Genomic DNA, 20,294 nt, shown 5'->3' on the forward strand with positions numbered 1-20,294 from the left:
TACGTTGTGGATTATGATAAGGAGGAATACCAGCTACGTCAAGCAGTGGTGCTAATATGCGCTTTACGGTTATAGCTAGTGTTCGTACAATTTGGCCAATGACCTTAGATGTTAGGCCCCTTTAAACAATAAAACAGACAATTGTACAATTTCTTTCGAAAGTAGTAATCGTGCTTGTAAATTATCATAAGGAGGAATAGTTTAGTGTTTAGCAGCTACGTCAAGCAATGGTGCTATTATGCGCTATTAGCTAGTGTTGAGTGTACAACTTCTTTCAAAAGTAGAAATCGTGCTTGTCATCGACATAGACCTATAATACCGGGCGAGTTGGCCGTGCGCATAGAGGCGCGCGGCTGTGAGCTTGCATCCGGGAGATAGTAGGTTCGAATCCCACTATCGGCAGCCCTGAAGATGGTTTTCCGTGGTTTCCCATTTTCACACCAGGCAAATGCTGGGGCTGTACCTTAATTAAGGCCACGGCCGCTTCCTTCCAACTCCCAGGCCTTTCCTATCCCATCGTCCCCATAAGACCTATCTGTGTCGGTGCGACGTAAAGCCCCTAGCAAAAAAAAAAAAAAAAGACCTATAATAGGTGATAAGCATGTGATTTGGTGTGAAAATATTACTGTCACAGCTTTCTACATCTTCAGTTTATTTTTACAATAATGTAAAATGGAATTTTTGTACGAAGGAAAGGTTTTCATCTCGAACTGGCCGTCATGCTGTATAAAACTCGCGGGAGACTGGTACAGCAACTGTTAGGCAACCGTAAGATTCGAATTTTTCTTTCAGTTTCTAACAAGTTGCTGTGCCAGTGAAAAAAAAAAAAAAAAAAAAAAAAAAAAAAAAAAAAAAAAAAAAAAAAAACCGAGTCTGAAATTTTCTTAAGATTCCGAATAGTGCCCGCACAAAACTGCCACAATTGCAGATGTGGTTAGTTCTCCTTCAATTTCCAGGTAAACCGCTGCACCTGCAGATGACAGTGCTTTGTACTGAACATCCTGAACAAATACAACTGCAACGTACAAGAAATGTATTTTACTTTATGGGTCTAAGGTATCAAATTTAGCAATTTCTGCACTTTTTACATTAACCCTCTAGGCCTACTGCATGAATTATTTTTCGTTTCCGTTTGGTGAAGAAAATTTCAAGCTTTAATGTTCAACATACGCTCAGTGTTTTAGATGCATCAGCAATTCTTAACTGGGCATAATAGCTTAACACTCGTATGTGATGTGGATTGCCATATTGGAATATATATACGTTTTTTCACGATTTTACGCTAAGGTTTTAACATTCGAAGACCGAACATTACTGCCTACTGGCCATGGGTACGTATACTTGCACGACCGTAGGTGGGTAATGTCTTTGAGGTTGAGCCAGAGCCTACTCTTGAAGCCTGTGGTAATATGACGGGGAGGGCCCACGTAAAATAAACGGTAGTTGGTACGCGTGGTTGTTGACGGGGTGGAAGGAGTACCTTTGTAGGGCTGTTTTGTCTTATGTAAAAATAAACAAGGCATCACTGGAATATATGTTTAATTGATTGTACAGTTGAAGGTGTGACGTAAAACTATATCTGCCTACAATATTTATCCATGTATACAGGTGAAAAGTTATTTGTTGTTAAGGTCACTAGATTACACCAACATGACTAAAAAACATGCAAACATCAACAGGATGCAATATTCGTGTTTTGCTGCTAGTATGGCAAAATATCATTGTATGACTTTTATGTGAAGAATGCTTTGTGTGGCTGCCTAGCTTTTGTTAACGCCGTAGGCTACTTACTGTTCGTCCGGCAGTGATAAAAGTTGATGGGAATTAGTTCTGGTCATTACCGTAACATTTCTTTTCAATGTGTAAGCTAGTTATTAATATTTGTGACAGAATATAATGTAGTTTCAGTCGGGAGAGAGGGCGTTGTGTCCTGGTTTGTACAGTTATAGCTCAAATTCTTGTATATCTCATGTTGGAATTTTTATCTGGAGGAAAAGATGGTATAAAAAAAAATGTCCGCTCTTAATCCCCAGACAAAAAATAATGAAACATCGAAGTTTAAAAGTGACGTGGTGTGGCGAGTGCCAGATCTAATAGCAGTTTCTGCGATGTCACTATCAGTTAGTCTTGTCACTAGCCAGTACTGTAACAGGTGGTGGTAGAAGTCTTGGCCCATTTGTGGCTTTAACCTGGGGGCTAATGCCTCTAGACCAATAGCCTAGTCACTAGCCAGACTTGTCTCATATTCTGTAATGTTCCTCTCACTAGCCTATAAGAGAATAATTCCTAAGTTGGCAATATTGTGTAGTATGCTCTGATGTCATCTAACCGCAACATCTCAGATTCTTAATCTCTCTCTTGTGAACTGTTAGTACAGTTTCACTTAACTCCTTCTTTTTTTCCTCTGACTAGAATTAAGAAAAGGCAACTTGATGTCTTTGGAGTGTACAGACCAGGAAAGGGTAGTGCAGATGCTGATTCAGAATTATTTGACAAGATAATCAGCTATGTGGGAAATGACATGGAAAGGAATGTGATTGTAGTGGAAAATCTGAATTTACCAAATGTCAGTTGGGAAAGAAATGCGAACGACAGAAAGTATGACCAACAAATGGCAAATAAGCTAATATGGGAAGGACAGCTAATTCAGAAAGCGATGGAACCAACTAGAGGGAAAAATATCCTGAACGTCGTGCTGATAAAACTGGATGAGCTCTATGGAGAAACCGAAATAATAGATGGTATTAGTGAAGTGGTTTTTATTGTAGTTAAAAATAAATGTGATAGAAAGGAAGGTTATAAAAGTAGGACTATTAGGCAGTACCATATGGCAGATAAAGCAGGCATGAGGCAGTTTTTAAAAAGTAATTATGATCGGTAGAAAACGGTAAATAAGAATGTAAAGAGACTCTGGGATGGGTTTAAAGAAATTGTTGAGGAATGCAAAAACAGGTTTAAACCTGTAAAGGTGACAAGGAATGGTAAAGACCCACCTTATTATAATAGAGAAATAAAGAGACCAAGGAGGAGGTGCAGATTGGAAAGAAATAGAGTTAGAAATGGCTGTCGAAGTAAGGAGAAATTGAATGAACTTGCTAGCAAATTGAATCTAGGAAAGAAGGCAGCTAAGGATAACATGATGGCAAGCATAATTAGCAGTCATACAAATTTTAGTGAAAAATGGATGGGTATGTATAGGTACTTTAAGGCAGAAACAGGTTCTAAGAAGGACATTCCAGGAATAATTAATGAACAAGGAGAGCGTGTATATGAGGATCTTCAAAAGGCGGAAGTATTCAGTCAGCAGTATGTAAAGATTTTTGGTTACAAGGAAAATGTCCAGATAGAGGATGTGACTAATGCTAAAGAAGTATTAAAATTTACATATGATAACAATGATGTTTACAATAAGATACAACAGTTGAAAACTAGAAAAGCAGCTGGAATTGATAAGATTTTTTAGGATATACTAAAGACAATGGGTTGGGATATAGTACCATATCTGAAGTACTTATTTAATTATTGTTTGGTTGAAGGAGCTATACCAGATGAATAGAGAATCGCTATAGTAGCCCCCGTGAATAAAGGAACGGGTGATAAACATAAAGCTGAAAATTACAGGCCAGTAAGTTTGACATGCCTTGTATGTAAGCTTTCGGAAGGCATTCTTTCTGATTGCATTAGACAGGTTTGCAAAATTAATAACTGGTTTGATAGAAGGCAATTTGGTTTTAGGAAAGGTTATTCCACTGAAGCTCAACTTGTAGGATTCCAGCAAGGTATAGCAGATATTTTCGATTCTGGTGGTGAAAGGGACTGTATCGCGATTGACCTGTCTAAAGCATTTGATAGGGTGGATCGTGGGAGACTACTGGCAAAAATGAGTGAAATTGGACTAGACAAAAGAGTGACTGAATGGGTTGCTATATTTCTAGAAAATAGATCTCAGAGAATTAGAGTAGGCGAAGCTTTATCTGACCCTGTAATAATTAGGAGGGGAATTCCTCAAGGCAGTATTATTGGACCTTTATGTTTTCTTATATATACCATCTTACTAATAAAAAGTTATTATACAGTTCCTTAGAAGTGAAGCTTCCACGGTGTGAAGAATTATTTAATTTATTTTCCGGGTTGAACCGTGTTGTACTTGTACGCATATCACGTACAGTTTGCCGACGTTTCGAATACATTGCAGTATTCATTGTCAAGGCGACTGAAATACCCCTACTCGATCCGAGGTAATCAGTCTCCCAGGCAGAGTTACACTACTAGAGTGGCCTTGATCTTGGCCTTTTATATCCTAGCCTATCTGGCTGGCGTAAGCCCTGGCTGTCTCGCGAGGCTTCTGGAAAGTTTATGTCACAGCCAGGTAGCGGGGGCTTGCCCGCGCTGTTATGTAATGGGGTTGCGGCCCGTGTGTTTATGTTGTGGTCAGTATGTCTTAAACTATGAATGATGGGCATCCAAGAATTACTGATTTTGTATCCTTCTTCTAAATTAATGTTATTCGGATGTTTCTTGATTTCGATAGCCTCGCGGATTTTTCTTTCCAGATTCCAAGGGATAGCTGCTAGGATCTTGGTCTTGTCAAATGATATTCCGTGCCTAGTTTCGTAGGAATGCTTGGCTACTGCTGAAAAGCATTCCTACGAAACTAGGCACGGAATATCATTTGACAAGACCAAGATCCTAGCAGCTATCCCTTGGAATCTGGAAAGAAAAATCCGCGAGGCTATCGAAATCAAGAAACATCCGAATAACATTAATTTAGAAGAAGGATACAAAATCAGTAATTCTTGGATGCCCATCATTCATAGTTTAAGACATACTGACCACAACATAAACACACGGGCCGCAACCCCATTACATAACAGCGCGGGCAAGCCCCCGCTACCTGGCTGTGACATAAACTTTCCAGAAGCCTCGCGAGACAGCCAGGGCTTACGCCAGCCAGATAGGCTAGGATATAAAAGGCCAAGATCAAGGCCACTCTAGTAGTGTAACTCTGCCTGGGAGACTGATTACCTCGGATCGAGTAGGGGTATTTCAGTCGCCTTGACAATGAATACTGCAATGTATTCGAAACGTCGGCAAACTGTACGTGATATGCGTACAAGTACAACACGGTTCAACCCGGAAAATAAATTAAATAATTATTATACAGTTGTTTAACACTTGTATAGTTATACAGTGAATAAACCCTGTATAAGCGTTTTATATTTTTCTTACTAATAAACGTGGTAGCATTGTATTACTATACATCACGTATACATTCGTTCCAAGGCATAAGAATCTCTTCCTGTGGTTCACTGGCATTTTTCGCATGTTCACCGCCTTTATAATCGCTTCTACTGGTTATCTATGAGCAAAAGTTTCCGGAAAGTCATGCTGTAGCACGGCATATTGAAAAGGCAGTGGTAACACAAAGTGAGGCAGCTGGTAATTGGCTTATACTGATATCAACATTTCTTCATCTTGCTTGTGTAATGAGCGCCAAGAAATAAATGGAAAAGCTTAAGAAAAGATCAATACTCCTAACTGGGATAGTACGGAGAACGTAAGCATTTGTGATTGAATCGGCGAGTTGAAAAGTGTACACATTCCAAAATCCTTACTTTCCAGGAGAAAGGAAAAACTGATATGTAGCTTAAAAGAAAGGTTTGATCAAAATAGTTTCTATTAGGCATTTATACATCATATTTATGCATATTCAACTACAAAGTATGGAAATCATATTATGTACGGTTTTCATGTTATACCGGTACCATTTTTTATGTCGAGGAATATGACCCTTTTTAGGGTACTCAGATTTGATAAAAGATCTTTGTAGAGGCAGATAATGTATAATAAACTTGCAGTTTCAAAAGTCTATTAAGCAGTAACACATTATTACACAAAAAATATGCCCAACCATAATTTCTTTTATAGTCATTCATTGTCATTCCGTCTCTTTACGATGATGTCTAGCCTCCATAACCTCTGAATGGTGTATGTCTTCTATTTTAAAATACCGTGATGATCATCAATGTTATCGTCCGTTCTTTCAATGTGTGTTCAATGTTAAATGGATAAGTTGAATATTTCACCACGATTATATTACTGTAGACAATAAATACCACAAAAATAAACTGCTCACTCGTTTCTTTTTCTGTTACTCACTTCTATACAACACGTATACAAGGGTCCTGGTCTGTATAAGCAATTCAATTAATAAGTATAACAGGTGTATACAAAGGAGACTTATACGCGGTTTATTAGTAGGTAACGAATTACACATAAACGGTGTATAAACCTTGTATAAAAGTTATACACCGTTTATTAGTAAGACGGATAAATGATATGAGTAAAGGAGTGGAATCAGAGGTAAGGCTTTTTGCAGATGATGTTATTCTGTATAGAGTAATAAATAAGTTACAAGATTGTGAGCAACAGCAAAATGAGATGGACAGTAGCCAATGGTATGATGATAAATGGGATTAAAAGTCAGGTTGTTTCACAAATAGGAAAAGTCCTCTGAGTTTTAATTACTGCGTTGATGGGGTGAAAGTTCCTTCTGGGGATGATTGTAAGTATCTGGTTGTTAATATAAGGAAAGATCTTCATTGGGGTAATCATATAAATGGGATTGTAAGTAAAGGGTACAGATCTCTTCACATGGTTATGAAGGTGTTTAGGGATTGTAGTGAGGTTGTAAAGGAGAGGGTTTGTAAGTCTCTGATAAGACCCCAACTAGAGTATGGTTCCAGTGTATGACACTTTCACCAGGATTACTTGATTCAAGAACTGGAAAAAATCCAAAGAAAAGAAGCTTCATTTGTTCTGGATGATTTCCAACAGAAGAGTAGCGTTACAAAAATGTTGCAAAGTTTGGGCTGGGAAGAACTGGGAGAAAGGAGTTGAGCTGCTCCACTGAGTGGTATGTTGATATAGATCTTGATTCCCATAGGGAACTTGAAATATTTGTCCTGAATGAGTGTTTATTGGAGGCTTGCATCGTCAAATGATCCTTAGAGCTATGCCGGCGGGAGCATCTGCTCCTGGTAGGGCAACCCAAGCCGGACAGGTCTACGGTGATGATCCATACTAAGAGTGATACCCTGGTCCTCCAGGTTAGGGGTTGAGCATAGGGTTAACTCCCCTACCTCGTAAAAAAACAACTCATACGGATACCTTAAGAATGTATACAGCAGGACTGGAAAACTTGGTGACGAACTGGCAAGAAAAATGGCTAAGGAGAAGGAAAAAGGATATATTAGTAATGAGTAATGTGGAATGTTAAGACATTAAAGAGACCTGGCATGTTGAAAGAATTAAGCAATGAAATGGATAAGTATGGAGTGAAAATAGCAGCTCTACAGGAACTAAGATGGAAAGGGCAAGGGAAGCTCATGTCTGGACAACATATCTTGATGTACAGTGGAGAAGAAGCAGGCAGTATGGCACAGGATTCCTCATACAGTCGGTAAAGCAAAGCATGATCAACTTTACTCCAATCAATGATAGGATGTGTTCTGTGAGAATTAGGGCAAAATTCTTCAACATAACTGCGTTTTATACTAAATTAGAAGAGGTCAAAGACATGATGTGAAAATTATCCTTGGAGATTTAAATGCAAAAATTGGAAGAGAAGAGGTGTACAAACACTTAGTAGGGAAGTAAAGCCTGCATGAATTAAGTAATGATAATGGATTGAGATTGATTGATATTGTGAGTGGAAAGCAGATAATTAAAAGTACTTCGCATCCTAGGAAAAACATTTACAAGGCGATCTGGATTTCACCAGATGGCATGACAAGAAATCAAATAGACCATGTTATCATAGACAGGTGACATGCATCAGATATTATGGATGTGAGAAACTGCAGAGGTGCTGATGCAGATACAGACCACTATCTTGTTAGAGTCAAGTACAGACAAAAAATAGATTTGTCAAGAATGGAAAAAGTAAGAAAAAAGGCAAAGCACAATATTGAAGGTCTAAAAAATAAGGAATTGCAAGAGAAATACAAAAAGAAAATGGCTGAATCTTTGGAAATAAAAAGGGAATTATGGGAGAAAAGAGAAGTGGAAGATAAATGGGAGATACTGAAAACAACTATCGGTGACGTTGCAGATAGTACCCTGGGAAAGAAGAAATTGGTAAAGAGAGCAGAATGGTTTGATGAGGAATGTTCAACATTAATCCAAGAGAGTAATGATGCTAGGAACAGAATGCTTCAAAGGAGAACAAGACAAATAGTAGAAGAGTATAGAGAGAAATGGAGAAGAGGAGATAAGATATATAGATATAAGAGAAGAGCTTTTGAAAGAAAGAGAATTGAGGAACTGGATGAAATGAAGGATAGAAACGAGGTACGAAAAATTCCATGAAAGAACAAAAGACCTTAAGAGAGGATTTCAACCAAGAGCTGTTTTCTTCAAGGATGAAGATGGAAACCTTCTGGGTAATAAAAGCAAAGTGCTTGGAAGATGGCAGGAGTATTTTTACGAGTTACTCAATGGAAATAATGAAGATGATAGAGAGGAGGATAATATAAATGTTGATCGGGAAGAAAGAGAATTGGAAGAGGAATCAGTAAAACAGCTGGACTTGGAAGAGGTCAAAGCTGCAATTAATGCATTAAAGAATAATAAAGCCCCAGATGAAGATGGAATGGAGTCAGAGCTGTTGAGATATGGGGGAGAGGGAATAGAAAAGGCTGTTTATGACTTGATTAAGGAGGTTTGGACAAAGGAGGAAATACCCAAGGATTGGACATTGGGTATAATTTACCCAATACATAAGAAGGGAGATAAGGCAGTATGTGGAAATTAATGAGGGATCACCTTGCTGGATGAAACGTACAAGGTTCTTGGTAAAGTACTATCCTTAAGATTGGAATTATGGATGGAAAGAATATTAGGGGATTACCAAGCAGGCTTTAGAAAACATCGCTTTACTCTGGATCAGATATTTATATTACGACAAGTGCTAGAACGTTTTATGAATATGACAAACAGCTACATCAGCTGTATGTTGATTTTAAACAGGCATGTGACAGTCTAGATAGAGTTAAAATTTACAAGATGAAAGAATTAGGAATCCAAGGAAATTGATTAGATTAACAGAAATGACCTTGAAAACAACAGTATGCAAGGTGAGAGTGGAGCAAGATCTGTCAGAGGAGTTTTTAGTGGAGAGAGGACTAAGACAGAGAGATGTACTTTCCACACTGCTTTTTAACCTAGCATTGGAAAAAGTAATCCGTCAATTGCCCGTCAACCCAGGGGGAACCATTTTGAACAGATTAGTACAAGTGATAGCTTATGCTGATGATGTAGCAATAATTGCAAGAAATGAAAGAGCTCTTCAAGAGAGCTACTCAGTATTAGAAGAGAAAGCACAGGAGTTAGGACTAGAAGTGAATATAAACAAAACAAAATATATGAAGATGGGAGATACAGAGGGAGTAAGAGGAAGGACCACAGTAAGATTAAATGGGAAGGAATATCAAAGAGTCACATCTTCCAAATATCTAGGCTCTATAATAAAAGAGGACAATGAAACCTCCGTGGAAATACAGGAGAGGATAACAAGTGGAAACCGATGCTTTTACGCCTTGCAAAATATGTTTAAATCCAGGAATGTCAGCAGGAATACAAAAATTAAAATATACACAACAGTACTAAGACCAATAGTTATGTATGGATCAGAATGCTGGGTGATTACTTCCAGAGAAGAACAGTGGCTGTTACGGTGGGAAAGGAAGATACTGAGAAAGATATTCGGTGCAGTAAGAGATCAGGATGGGTGGAGAATGAGGACAAATGTAGAGCTGCAAGGACTGTTTGGCCAGCCAGATATTATTACTAAAATTATGCAGGGAAGAATTAGGTGGGCCGGTCATGTTCAGAGAATGGCAGAAACCTGCAACGTTAAAAAGGTGTTTATAGGAAAACTTGACGGAAGGAGGAGGAGAGGAAGACCCAGGAAAAGATGGATTGATGATGTTGAGGATGAACTTAGAAAGTTAGGAGTTAAACGTTGGAAAATAAAAGCTGAGGACCGAGATGAATGGAGGCAGGTGATAAAGGAGGCCAAGGACCTACAAGGTCTGTAGCGCCGACCAGTAAGTAAGTAGTAATATAAATGGTCTATTATTGGACATTATAAATTTTCCTGCACTAGCCATGCGTCTTGGTGGGTGTGCTTATGTCCCAACTTAGCACATGGGGACAAAACGCTGGCAACCAGGAATGAGTTAGGTGTAAAATTTATAATGTCCATTAATGGACCATTTATATTTGTATGAGTGGTACGTTCCGAGCTGTCAGCGGAAAAATGGCGTGGAATGATATTAGTAGATGAATAAGTTTGAGTGGCATCTCTAAAAGTAGGAAAGATCACAATATGAAGATAAACTTGGAATACCAGGGGAAAAATTGGGGCAAATATTCATTTATAGGAAGGGTGAGTTAGGGATTGGAAAAACTTACCAAGGGAGATGTTCAATAAATTTCCAATCTCATAGAAATCATCTAAGAAAAGGCTAGGAAAACAACAGATAGGGTATCTGCCACCTGGGTGACTGCCGTAAATGCAGATCAGTATAAATTGATTGATTGATTGATTGATTGATTGATTGATTGATTGATTGATTGATTGATTGATTGATTGATTGATTGATTGATTGATTGATTGATTGATCTTCTGTAGATTTACTTCCCCTTAAAACTAAATCATCCTCAGTGAATTGACTAAGTACATATATCTGTGAATACTGTATTATTGGAATTCCCAAAATTCATGACGATCTAAGATGAGTCCCAAATTTTATACATATTGGACTTATTTCAAGAGCTGTATAAATTTTATTTTACAGGGTATTTTGTCAAGAAGTATGGAGGAACCTGTGTTTGTCAAATGTGAGCCAGCATGGTCTTCACATATAGAAGAAGAAGCCTCAAATTTTGTAAGTTTACTACCATAAATATTATTTAATAATTGAGAATATGACATGGGGTCAATTGGATGAAAGCCAGTGCTGTTTGTCAGATCACAGACGATCTGTCGGACAAGTCAAGATGTGAGTAATAGACAGTAATGTTTATCTTTTGTAGATCTTGAATAGGTGTATGATGAGAGTACCAAGGATAAGTTGTTGGTGGTTAGGGCTGACAGTAGTTACCATCTTATTTTTTTGTGTTTGTGGCTCAGATGTTGGGGAGTGATTGAGGTGAGTGGAAATATAGTAAGGATTCTTAACCTATGTGCTAGATTTGGTCATAATGGAAGATGATGATGGTGCTGGCGAGGAGGTGTAGTGAGTATGGAATGGAAATTAGCATTTCCAGGACTGAAGGATGTTAAAAACTTTGAAAAGATTGAATTTCTGTATGGCACACTGTGAAAGTTACTGTTTTTAGGTGTTATATGTCCTAACATTAAGGAAAGTAAAAGAACCAGTAAGCAATATATTGCAGAAACAAAGAAACAATGGATAAAGAACCAGAGATCAACACACGAAGAAGAAAAGGGTGGAAGCACATGGAAGGGAAAGCATTCAACAAAACCATCACATTCTAGTAATGATAATAAAAATTTTGCTTTATGTAGTTATCAAGGTAAATGTATACAACCTGTACAAAAATAAGATCTTGTGTTATACCACTCATAAAGTGAAAATATATTGAAATTAAATGAAGCTTATAATTGAAATGTCAGGGACACATAATAATATTTGAACCTTTCTAAGATACTGTGAAATTTATAAGATAAAGAACAATAACTCAGAGAAAAATAGTAATCTGAAATTAAATAAAATGTACAGTGATATATTCTCAACAAAATTCTTGTGTGCAAATGTCCTTCTCATCTCTCATTAAGTTTAGTCTATGTAGGCAAAAACTTCTGTCATAGAGTTCAAATTCTTAATAAATTTTGTCCACTTGCGCATAATATTCTATGCCGAAGTTATGAAATACATATTACACACAATACCTTTCATCAAGTTACCATTCAGTAAACAGAAGTTCTGAACCTATTAACCCTCATGGGCGGCAATGAGTTATGGCCGAAGGCGAAGGGTTTCGGAGAAAAGTAATTTGATATAAATACTACTACTAAGACTATCTTAAATTATGTATTCATGTATAAAAATAACAAGTATTATGAGTTTTGATGAATTTCAGTACTGATCTGGTCCATGAATGAAGTGCTATTTTTATGAAGATTTGTTACTGAAAGAACACCACAAGTGTCACTGAAGAATTTTACCAGTATAATGTAATGTGCGAAATTGTTATTGTATTTTTTTAAATCACAGTTCACTGTCTACACAAATAATAATAATAATAACAATGGTAGGTGGTCATACTAAAGTTACAGATATTGAAAAACAAGAACATACATTTTTGGCCTCACACAAAAAAATAGAATTTGAATTAGAAGGCAGACTGCAGACCTCTGTAGTAATGCAGATCGTTTGATCAATATGGTACAGAGATGATGTTTGAAATTTTTGGACACATTTTTAGAATGGATAATAAAAGATTCACAAGAAGTTTATTCAGTGAAATAAAGTCCCAGAACGGTAGACTAAATCGGCTGGAGGAAGCGAGAGGGAACATGAATGAATTGAACATCAGGGAAACCATAATGAAAAATTATTTGAAGTCTTCAGGACCTCAGTAAATAAGCACACATGTATGATGGAAACTAGCTGCCGGACTGGTACAAAGTGGTCAGAAGAATAAAAGAGGCAACACAGTGAGTTCATGTGGAGATTTGGTAGAATAGGAATGTGAAAGTCATCGAGCCAATGAACAAGTTCGAACGTGCTCTATGAATGGGCATAATAAAACAAGAATAACAGTCATAGAAATGAGTAATGCACAGTTATTAATCTTATTACTGTTATCATTGTTCACCAATTTTTAATTTTGTGTGGTTATTTCTAGCCAGGTACAGCCCTTGTAAGGTTCAGACCCTCCGATAGAGGTGGGTGGCATCTGCCACTTGTAGTTAACTGCGTGTTATTATGGTGGAGTATAGTGTTATGTGTGTTGTGTGAGTTGCAGGGATGTTGGAGACAGCACAAATACCCAGTCCCCAAGCCAAGGGAATTAACCATTCAAGGTTGAAATCTCTGACCTGGCTGAGAATCGAACCCGGGGTCATCTGAATTGAAGAGCACTGCACTGACCATTCAGCTAAGTAGCTGGACATTGTTCATGGAATAAATGCCACATGAAGGAGACAAAATAATAATCCTGAAAATAATCATGCACAGTTCTGAATTTTGTTATCACTATAATAACTGTTCACCAAATGCAAACGATATGGGGGTAGACTGCACAGTGCAGTAATAATAATAATAATAATAATAATAATAATAATAATAATAATAATAATAATAATAATAATAATAATGACCACACCAACAAATGCTTTCATGTCTGAAACACTTGCAGTAGAGCATGATTCAATTCTTCTCCTTTAGTTGTGTGTTTTAGTTTCTTCTTTTTTGTGTTTCCCTGGATAAAAGGACTCTACTGGATCAGTATCCTGATCAAGGCGTGATGGTAATATAGGCCCCTGCTGAATATTGTATATTTGAATTGTAGTTGATGTGCCAGGATCAAATCTTTGCATGTCTTTCCAGGCAGAGCAGGGTGCATGTGCACTATTTTCTGTACAGTCACTAGTGCTGTTGTCTCATTCACTACTACTGCAGAAAGAAATCTTGGGTGAATGACCTTCACTGTTACTAAATGACACTTCTGACATTTTGCTGCCACTTTCATTAACAATTGCATCTATGTCATCACATGTAATTTGTTTACTTTTGACCATTTTGCCAAAATTGGGGGGGGAATTAGAATGTAAACCACACAATTGTGCAGTCGCACATGGTCGACAAACTCAGCTGATAATTTGCGAAGAAATGTGCCTAACATAGTTGTAACGCTTTAAAATGTTTGGAAGTATTGCTACTGTGATCTGTTGACTATTAGTATAAGTATTTGAACTCAGGGAGGCGGTAACATATCAAAGTATTGTGCGAGCCTGTATTTGGGTTTCCATGTGTGAGGATATGGACGGGTAACCCACGTATGTGTTTTCTCCCAGGTGTCATGTCACCTACATAACAATTGACATTAAGGAGCATTACTAAGATGACATAACAATAGGACAACCAACAAGGGACATAGATATTAAGACGTGATAAAATATTGCTATTTACAAGAAAAATAATATAATAACAATATAGAATATAATTTTACAAAAGTTCCAACTCCTAAACGGAAATTTAATATACGTTTAGGTTTATAAACATATAACTTTCGATCACTAGTCCAGATTTAATTACATAATTTTATAGAGTCACAAATCAATATAACTCAGAAATAATTTGGCTCCGCAAAAGGAAGTCATAAATACACCAGCAGAAAACCACAAATGAATGGGACTAACAGAATCAAATAGTCCTTGTGCTTGTAATAATAACAGATATCATAACCCTCTTTAAATAGTATACATTAATCCTTAATCAGGGAATAGGAACTTATAATGTATCAAAAATAATTTACATTAAAGGGGTTAATAATATGCGACATACAATAGGTATATTCTCAGCCTTGAAGTGGGTGCCATTAGTCTTGCCTTTAATATGGTTGAAAAATTAATATTTTCAATAGGCCAGAGGTGTTCTTTTTTCATGCGCATCATGTGCTTAGTGAATTCTAAGATAACGAGTAACACAACAGAAGCAGTGTAGTCCCCTGGTGAAGTAGAAGGTACAATTCACCAAGAATAACTCATTCCATACTTGGAAGTTTTGCAGTTATAAACATCTTGGTGGCCACTTGATTAAACTAGTGGGATACATAGTTCCTTCTCACAGTACACTGGTCCGAAATTTAATAATCCGTGTACTTTTCTAAGAAATCTTTGAATTTAATTTTATTCACTTTCTAGATGGGAATGTTTGCAGAAACCCAAGCTTTAGACAAGTCTTTGAGTAACACAGGGGTGACGTGCGAGTAACAGTTGAGAAACTTTTTGTCTGCTCTTATTTTCGATGTAACGTATATGCTTCTTTCAACCAATATATTCCTGAATGGTAAATCTCCTATCCCTTGCCACTTCACACATTTTGCAGAAAGACATTTCACCATTGGTAGAGAAAATATCCTTCCAGTATTCAAAAATGATTTGTTTGAAATGAGCAGCCCTACTTGGCATTTTAAATATGTACACTGCAAACAAAAATCAGAATTGATAACAAACGTTAACTCCACACACTTAACCGGACTGGCATTACGTGATCCTGCACCCTTGCTTTCAGCATCCCTCTCAGATTAGTCTGCAATGTTTCTCCTGGAAGGTCACATTTCCAAGAAGTAAGTGGTGAACAAGGTTTCTTTAGTTCCCAGATTGACAAAGTGTTGCCTCCTCACTTAAATTTGCCTTAATATCCAATACCACATGCATGAATACTTTGAAATCCTCAGTCATGTAAGAAAATGACCAATATATATGTATATATATTTTTTTCGTGTACGGCCATTAGAGACCACGTTAAGTAACAGTTACATGTTTGTGGAAGCCTTCTTCAAAGCCCAAAACTTTAGCATCATTTCTCTGGCAGCCTTTCTTCTCATCCAGCCATGATTATATTTTGGTTTGTCGTGGAATTTGTTGATCACTGACCTAAACTTTGTTCAGTTTGAATTCTCAATTTAGTCTCACCTGTTGGAGATCCTTTCTCACCTCCCTGAACCATTTGTCCGACACTTTAGTTTGTCTGTCTAGTATTGTGAATATCCTTTTCGTTAGTCTCTTCTCATCCATTCTAAATAAATTCCCATAGAATTTAATTTCCTGTTTTCTCATGGACTCAGCCTCTCATTGTCAAGGTAAAGTTCTTCCCTTCCTTGCAACCTATACTGCCCAGCCTCAATCGTTGGACCCTTTACTTTGCAAAGGATCTTCCTTTTGAATTTCTCAGCTTCTCTCATTCCTGCTTTCCATGAAAATGACCAATAATGACAAATAATTAGAAAATGACCTAAAATATAAAATGGCAGAAGAACACAGAAAATGACCTATTTCTACAATGTGGGAACTGTGATCAATATTTCTGTACAAGTTAGCAAAGTCTTTCTGGAACCAATTAAAAGATGATACTAGCCCTGTTTATAAGGCCCTGCAGGCAAGGCTAGTGGATGAAATAGATCTGCAGCTTGGAGAACATCGAGTGGTCTTCAGAAGAGAAAGACCATGTGTATAGAAGATCTGGCAGCTGAAAAGAGTACTGGAAAATGACATCTCCAAAGATTTTGTAGTTGTCTTTCTAGATTTCCAGAATTATATAATTTAGTCAACAGCGGAGTGCTGTTCAACATGTGGGTAGAATTCGGAGTAGACACCAAAATAACTGGAATTATTAGGAAGACATATTCAAAAGTGAAATTAATGGGGGAGTTCTGGAATGAGTTTAAAATTAAAGCAGGGGTCAAACAGGATCATGGACTATCTCTGGTTCTCTTCAACTCTGGTTTGGAAAAATTATCTGCGAATATAAAAACAAACTGGACAGGAAAGGAATGCTCAACATAGTATACATTGGAGGATTAAAAGGCGGCATCAAGATCAACTGAATTGCAGCTTTTAGAACAACACTTGACAGTAGAACTAAAGATTCTGACAAATGGTTCAGGGAGGTAAAAATGGATCTTGAGCAGTCTGGATGAAATTGGGAAGACATGCTAAACCAAATAAAGTTTAGAAAAGTGATGGAGAGCTTCAGAGGATTCCATAACGAACAGACCCCAAATGTCGAATGGATAGAGGAAGAATGCACATGTTTTGGGCTGCAATGAAGGCTTCCTGTAATGTGCGATTGTTGCTTAACATGGTCTCAAGTACCCATAAATGAATATAATAATAATCAACGAGGGCATAGGGATTTGATGCCCTAATGTTCCTTTGCAGCGACAGCAAGGTGTATGACCTCAGATTTCACCAAGGTCATGAGATCAACCTAACCTATCAACTCTAACATAACCTCACCAGATCTCCTGAAGAAGCCCAGTAAGTCAGGTAATTGACCTTGGGCCTTCCCCCTGTATTCCAAAAGATTGCTGTCCTTCTTAGCTGCTTACCTCTTCCTGGGGTGTGAAGCCTGTGTACAGGTGGATCAGTTGGAGAGGAGAAATGCAGGGATTTCGTAGTGCTGATTGTCTTTTCATTCAGTGTGTAGAGGGTCGATGGGAAGTGGAGGGGGTGTAGAGGGTATCACATGTCCTAAGACTGCAGTAAAAGAAGGTGGGGGGAATAGAGCGTGCTGCAGTATTGAAAGGTGGTGGAAAGGGATAGAGTTCACTAGTTTGGTGACAGATGGCAGGAGCATGTATTTCATTTATTTGTTGTTGATTCTGGGGACTGCACCATGTGACATTTAGATAATTTTTCTTGAGTACTAAGGCTCTTTGGTATAGGATTCATTGGGATCAAGTGAGTTGGCTAAGCAGTTTGCATTGCAGAGCTGTCACGTTGCAACTGTGAATTCGCTTTTCCATGGTTTTCAGTTTCCATACCTTAATTAAGAATATGGTTGCTTCTTGCCACCCCTAGCTCTTTTCTGTCCCATTACTGCCATAAGGCATGTGTGTGTTAGTGTGATGTAAAACAAATAGTAAAAAAGAAATCCACTGGTTGTGGCAGACTGATGTGTGGCAACACTGTCTAGCTAGGAAAGCAAAGTAATTGGACACTAACTCACTCCTCATTTCTTTAGTATACAGTTGGTAATACTTTGTTTCTCTGGTGCAGTTGGTTGTAGATCTAACCAGTCTTGTGGCTTGGGACTTAATGTACAACAGGTGAGATGAAAGATATATATTACATTGTAGCTGTACTTGCTGGTATAAAGTAAAATTTAGTGGTTTGGATTTTGAAGATATATCTTGTTTATGATAAGTAAAATGATTATCAATATTTGTGTACACTTTTCCTGATGTCACAGTGATATTTTAAATTTTTTATTTATATTTATATTTCATATGTGATATGATTGATTCACAATATCCCTGAGCATTCTAATAGGATGCTTTTCTTCTTCTTAACTGCACCCATTGGTTTTAAGCATCCCCTATTTGTAGGAACTTTGTTTAGTATAGTGAAATTTTGAAATTGAGTCACATACTGGCAGGTAATAAATTATAATGTTGATTTGTTGGTGACTGCATTAATAGATGTGTGCAATTGGAACCCTAATACATACTCATTTTCACAGGAAAATTCTCATCTTTTAACGGAAGTGATACCTCTGAAACAAGAAACCAAATCAGAGTTAACAGAGCCAGGGCTAACGCAGGTAAATGCATTTGAGGTAACGTAAATAATTTGATAAGCCATTATCAGAGATGATGGTCAAACAGATTTCGTTGTGTGATCTTTCATTTCAGTACATAAAATTTGAATGTTCTAGAGAATATACACTGTTTTGAAACCTAATTTGCATATCTGCTTTGATTCGTTACGAGTCCTTGCACTAAGTATCATTTGACAGATGGTATATTTTCAAAGCCCTCCAGTACATATCATGTCGAAGCTGGTATCATTGCTACTAATGCTTTTGACTGTGTAAATATCTTTGAACACAGAGTTTCTGTACGTTTTCATTTGTTACTGATATTTACACCATGTTGTACAGTGTAAGAAAACTCTAGATCTGATTTCAGTGAGAGACTCGTTTTAGGGCATTAAATCAAAGTATGCTTTAAAATGTAGTAGTTTTCATAGCCTTGTTAGGTATCCTATATGATATTCTGACTTTCTTCACATAGTTCCAAGGTTTCCATTGGGTATTTTAATTCATAGTTAGGTGTTGTTTGGCAACTAGCATTTTTCCAAGGCCAGCTGCTCCGCATCATCCAACAGCTGATACAATTCCATTATTCTTCGCAATGTGCATAGTGTATAGCAGCTGTTATATTGCAGTAATTGCCTATTTCTGGCTGTGGCATATTGGCTGGTTTTATGACAGTTGTGTGAAGTTTGGATATCATGAGTTGATGGAGTTATCTTCACTAAATAGAATGTCACATGCAAATTAGTTTACTGTGACATGTGTTGGGCACATCCCCTTCCTTGTAGTTGATCCTGCAGAGACTATTCTGACAAGAAACTGTTTGGGAGGACGAGACCAAATATAATGAGACTTGGTTTAATGATCAGTGAAGGCAGTAAACTTGATGATAATAGTGTTAAATCAAGTCATAATTATGTAAGAGAGGTAGGAAATGGGACACAAAATGATATGATAGCATTAGAACAGGTAGCAACAGAAAAGGAGAAACTTGAAAGGACAAGGACAAACTACACATACTTAGACATTATTTAATAGTAAATTTTTGCTGCATTTGTAAATGTAATATGGTGTATCAGAGTTATCCATTGCAAAGAAAGTAATGTGGTCAATGGAGACATCAAAACTTTGTCTAACTCCTGTCATTGTTTTGTAACAATGTGGTTTATTAGATATAAAGTCTGTGTCATTGGAATAAAATATAATTAGAAACTTGTCATAGGAAAAAATGATTGGGAAACAGTCTGGGAATGGTGGTAGGTAATTCATGAATGTTGGGATGAGGATCATTACATGTCTGCAGTATAGTTAGAATCCTCCTTGCAACAGAAAGGAACAAAAAGTGACAAGTCAAGTCACGAGTAGAAAGATTTCAACAGGCAGTGGAGCACATCATAGGATAATTAAAATAGCTTGGTGTTATGGGAGGAAGGAGCAATTAAAAGACAATTTTCTAACATGTGTAGATTGTCCTGATCCTTTCAAGTTTCTCCTTTTCTGTTGCTACCTGTTGTAGTGCTTTCGTATCATTTTCTGTTACTTTTTATTTTTCTACCCCTCTGTGCAATTATGACTTAATTTGACACTTCCCTTCCGTTTCTTATATTTTTACATTGGAAGATAAATTAATGATAATTTAATTGTGCCAATGTTATTGTTAGCTGCTTCTTATGTATATATATTTTACTCTTCTTTCCTTATTTCTTACTTATAGCATTCTGCAGGTGTTGAGAAGGAGATGTTTATAGAACAACGTCAACCTGTTCCAAATATCAAAGAAGAAAACAAGTAAGTACACTACTAAACCTACGTAAGGCATCTCTGAAAACTGTAAGAAAGTAGTTAGTGGGATGTAAAGCCAATAACATTATTATTCAAACCCACATAATATGAAAATTCAAGTTTACCTATTCACTGTCATGCTCAATTGTAGGCATT

At 37.1% G+C, this 20,294-nt stretch overlaps 1 protein-coding gene across 1 annotated transcript in view; it reads left to right on the forward strand.

Moving 5' to 3' along the window:
- The first annotated feature begins 1,310 nt into the window (after positions 1 to 1,310).
- LOC137498879 (uncharacterized) overlaps positions 1,311 to 20,294 on the forward strand; it is a 40,718-nt gene continuing 21,734 nt past the window's right edge. Inside the window, exons 1-4 of the mRNA XM_068226549.1 lie at positions 1,311 to 1,331; positions 10,863 to 10,952; positions 18,282 to 18,362; positions 20,071 to 20,144. Coding sequence (XP_068082650.1) covers positions 10,881 to 10,952; positions 18,282 to 18,362; positions 20,071 to 20,144 — 227 coding nt within the window. The 5' untranslated portion in view covers positions 1,311 to 1,331; positions 10,863 to 10,880. The remainder of the gene's footprint in view (positions 1,332 to 10,862; positions 10,953 to 18,281; positions 18,363 to 20,070; positions 20,145 to 20,294) is intronic.

Source organism: Anabrus simplex, chromosome 3 (genome assembly GCF_040414725.1).
Source record: "Anabrus simplex isolate iqAnaSimp1 chromosome 3, ASM4041472v1, whole genome shotgun sequence".
Taxonomy (NCBI): Eukaryota; Metazoa; Arthropoda; class Insecta; order Orthoptera; family Tettigoniidae; genus Anabrus; species Anabrus simplex.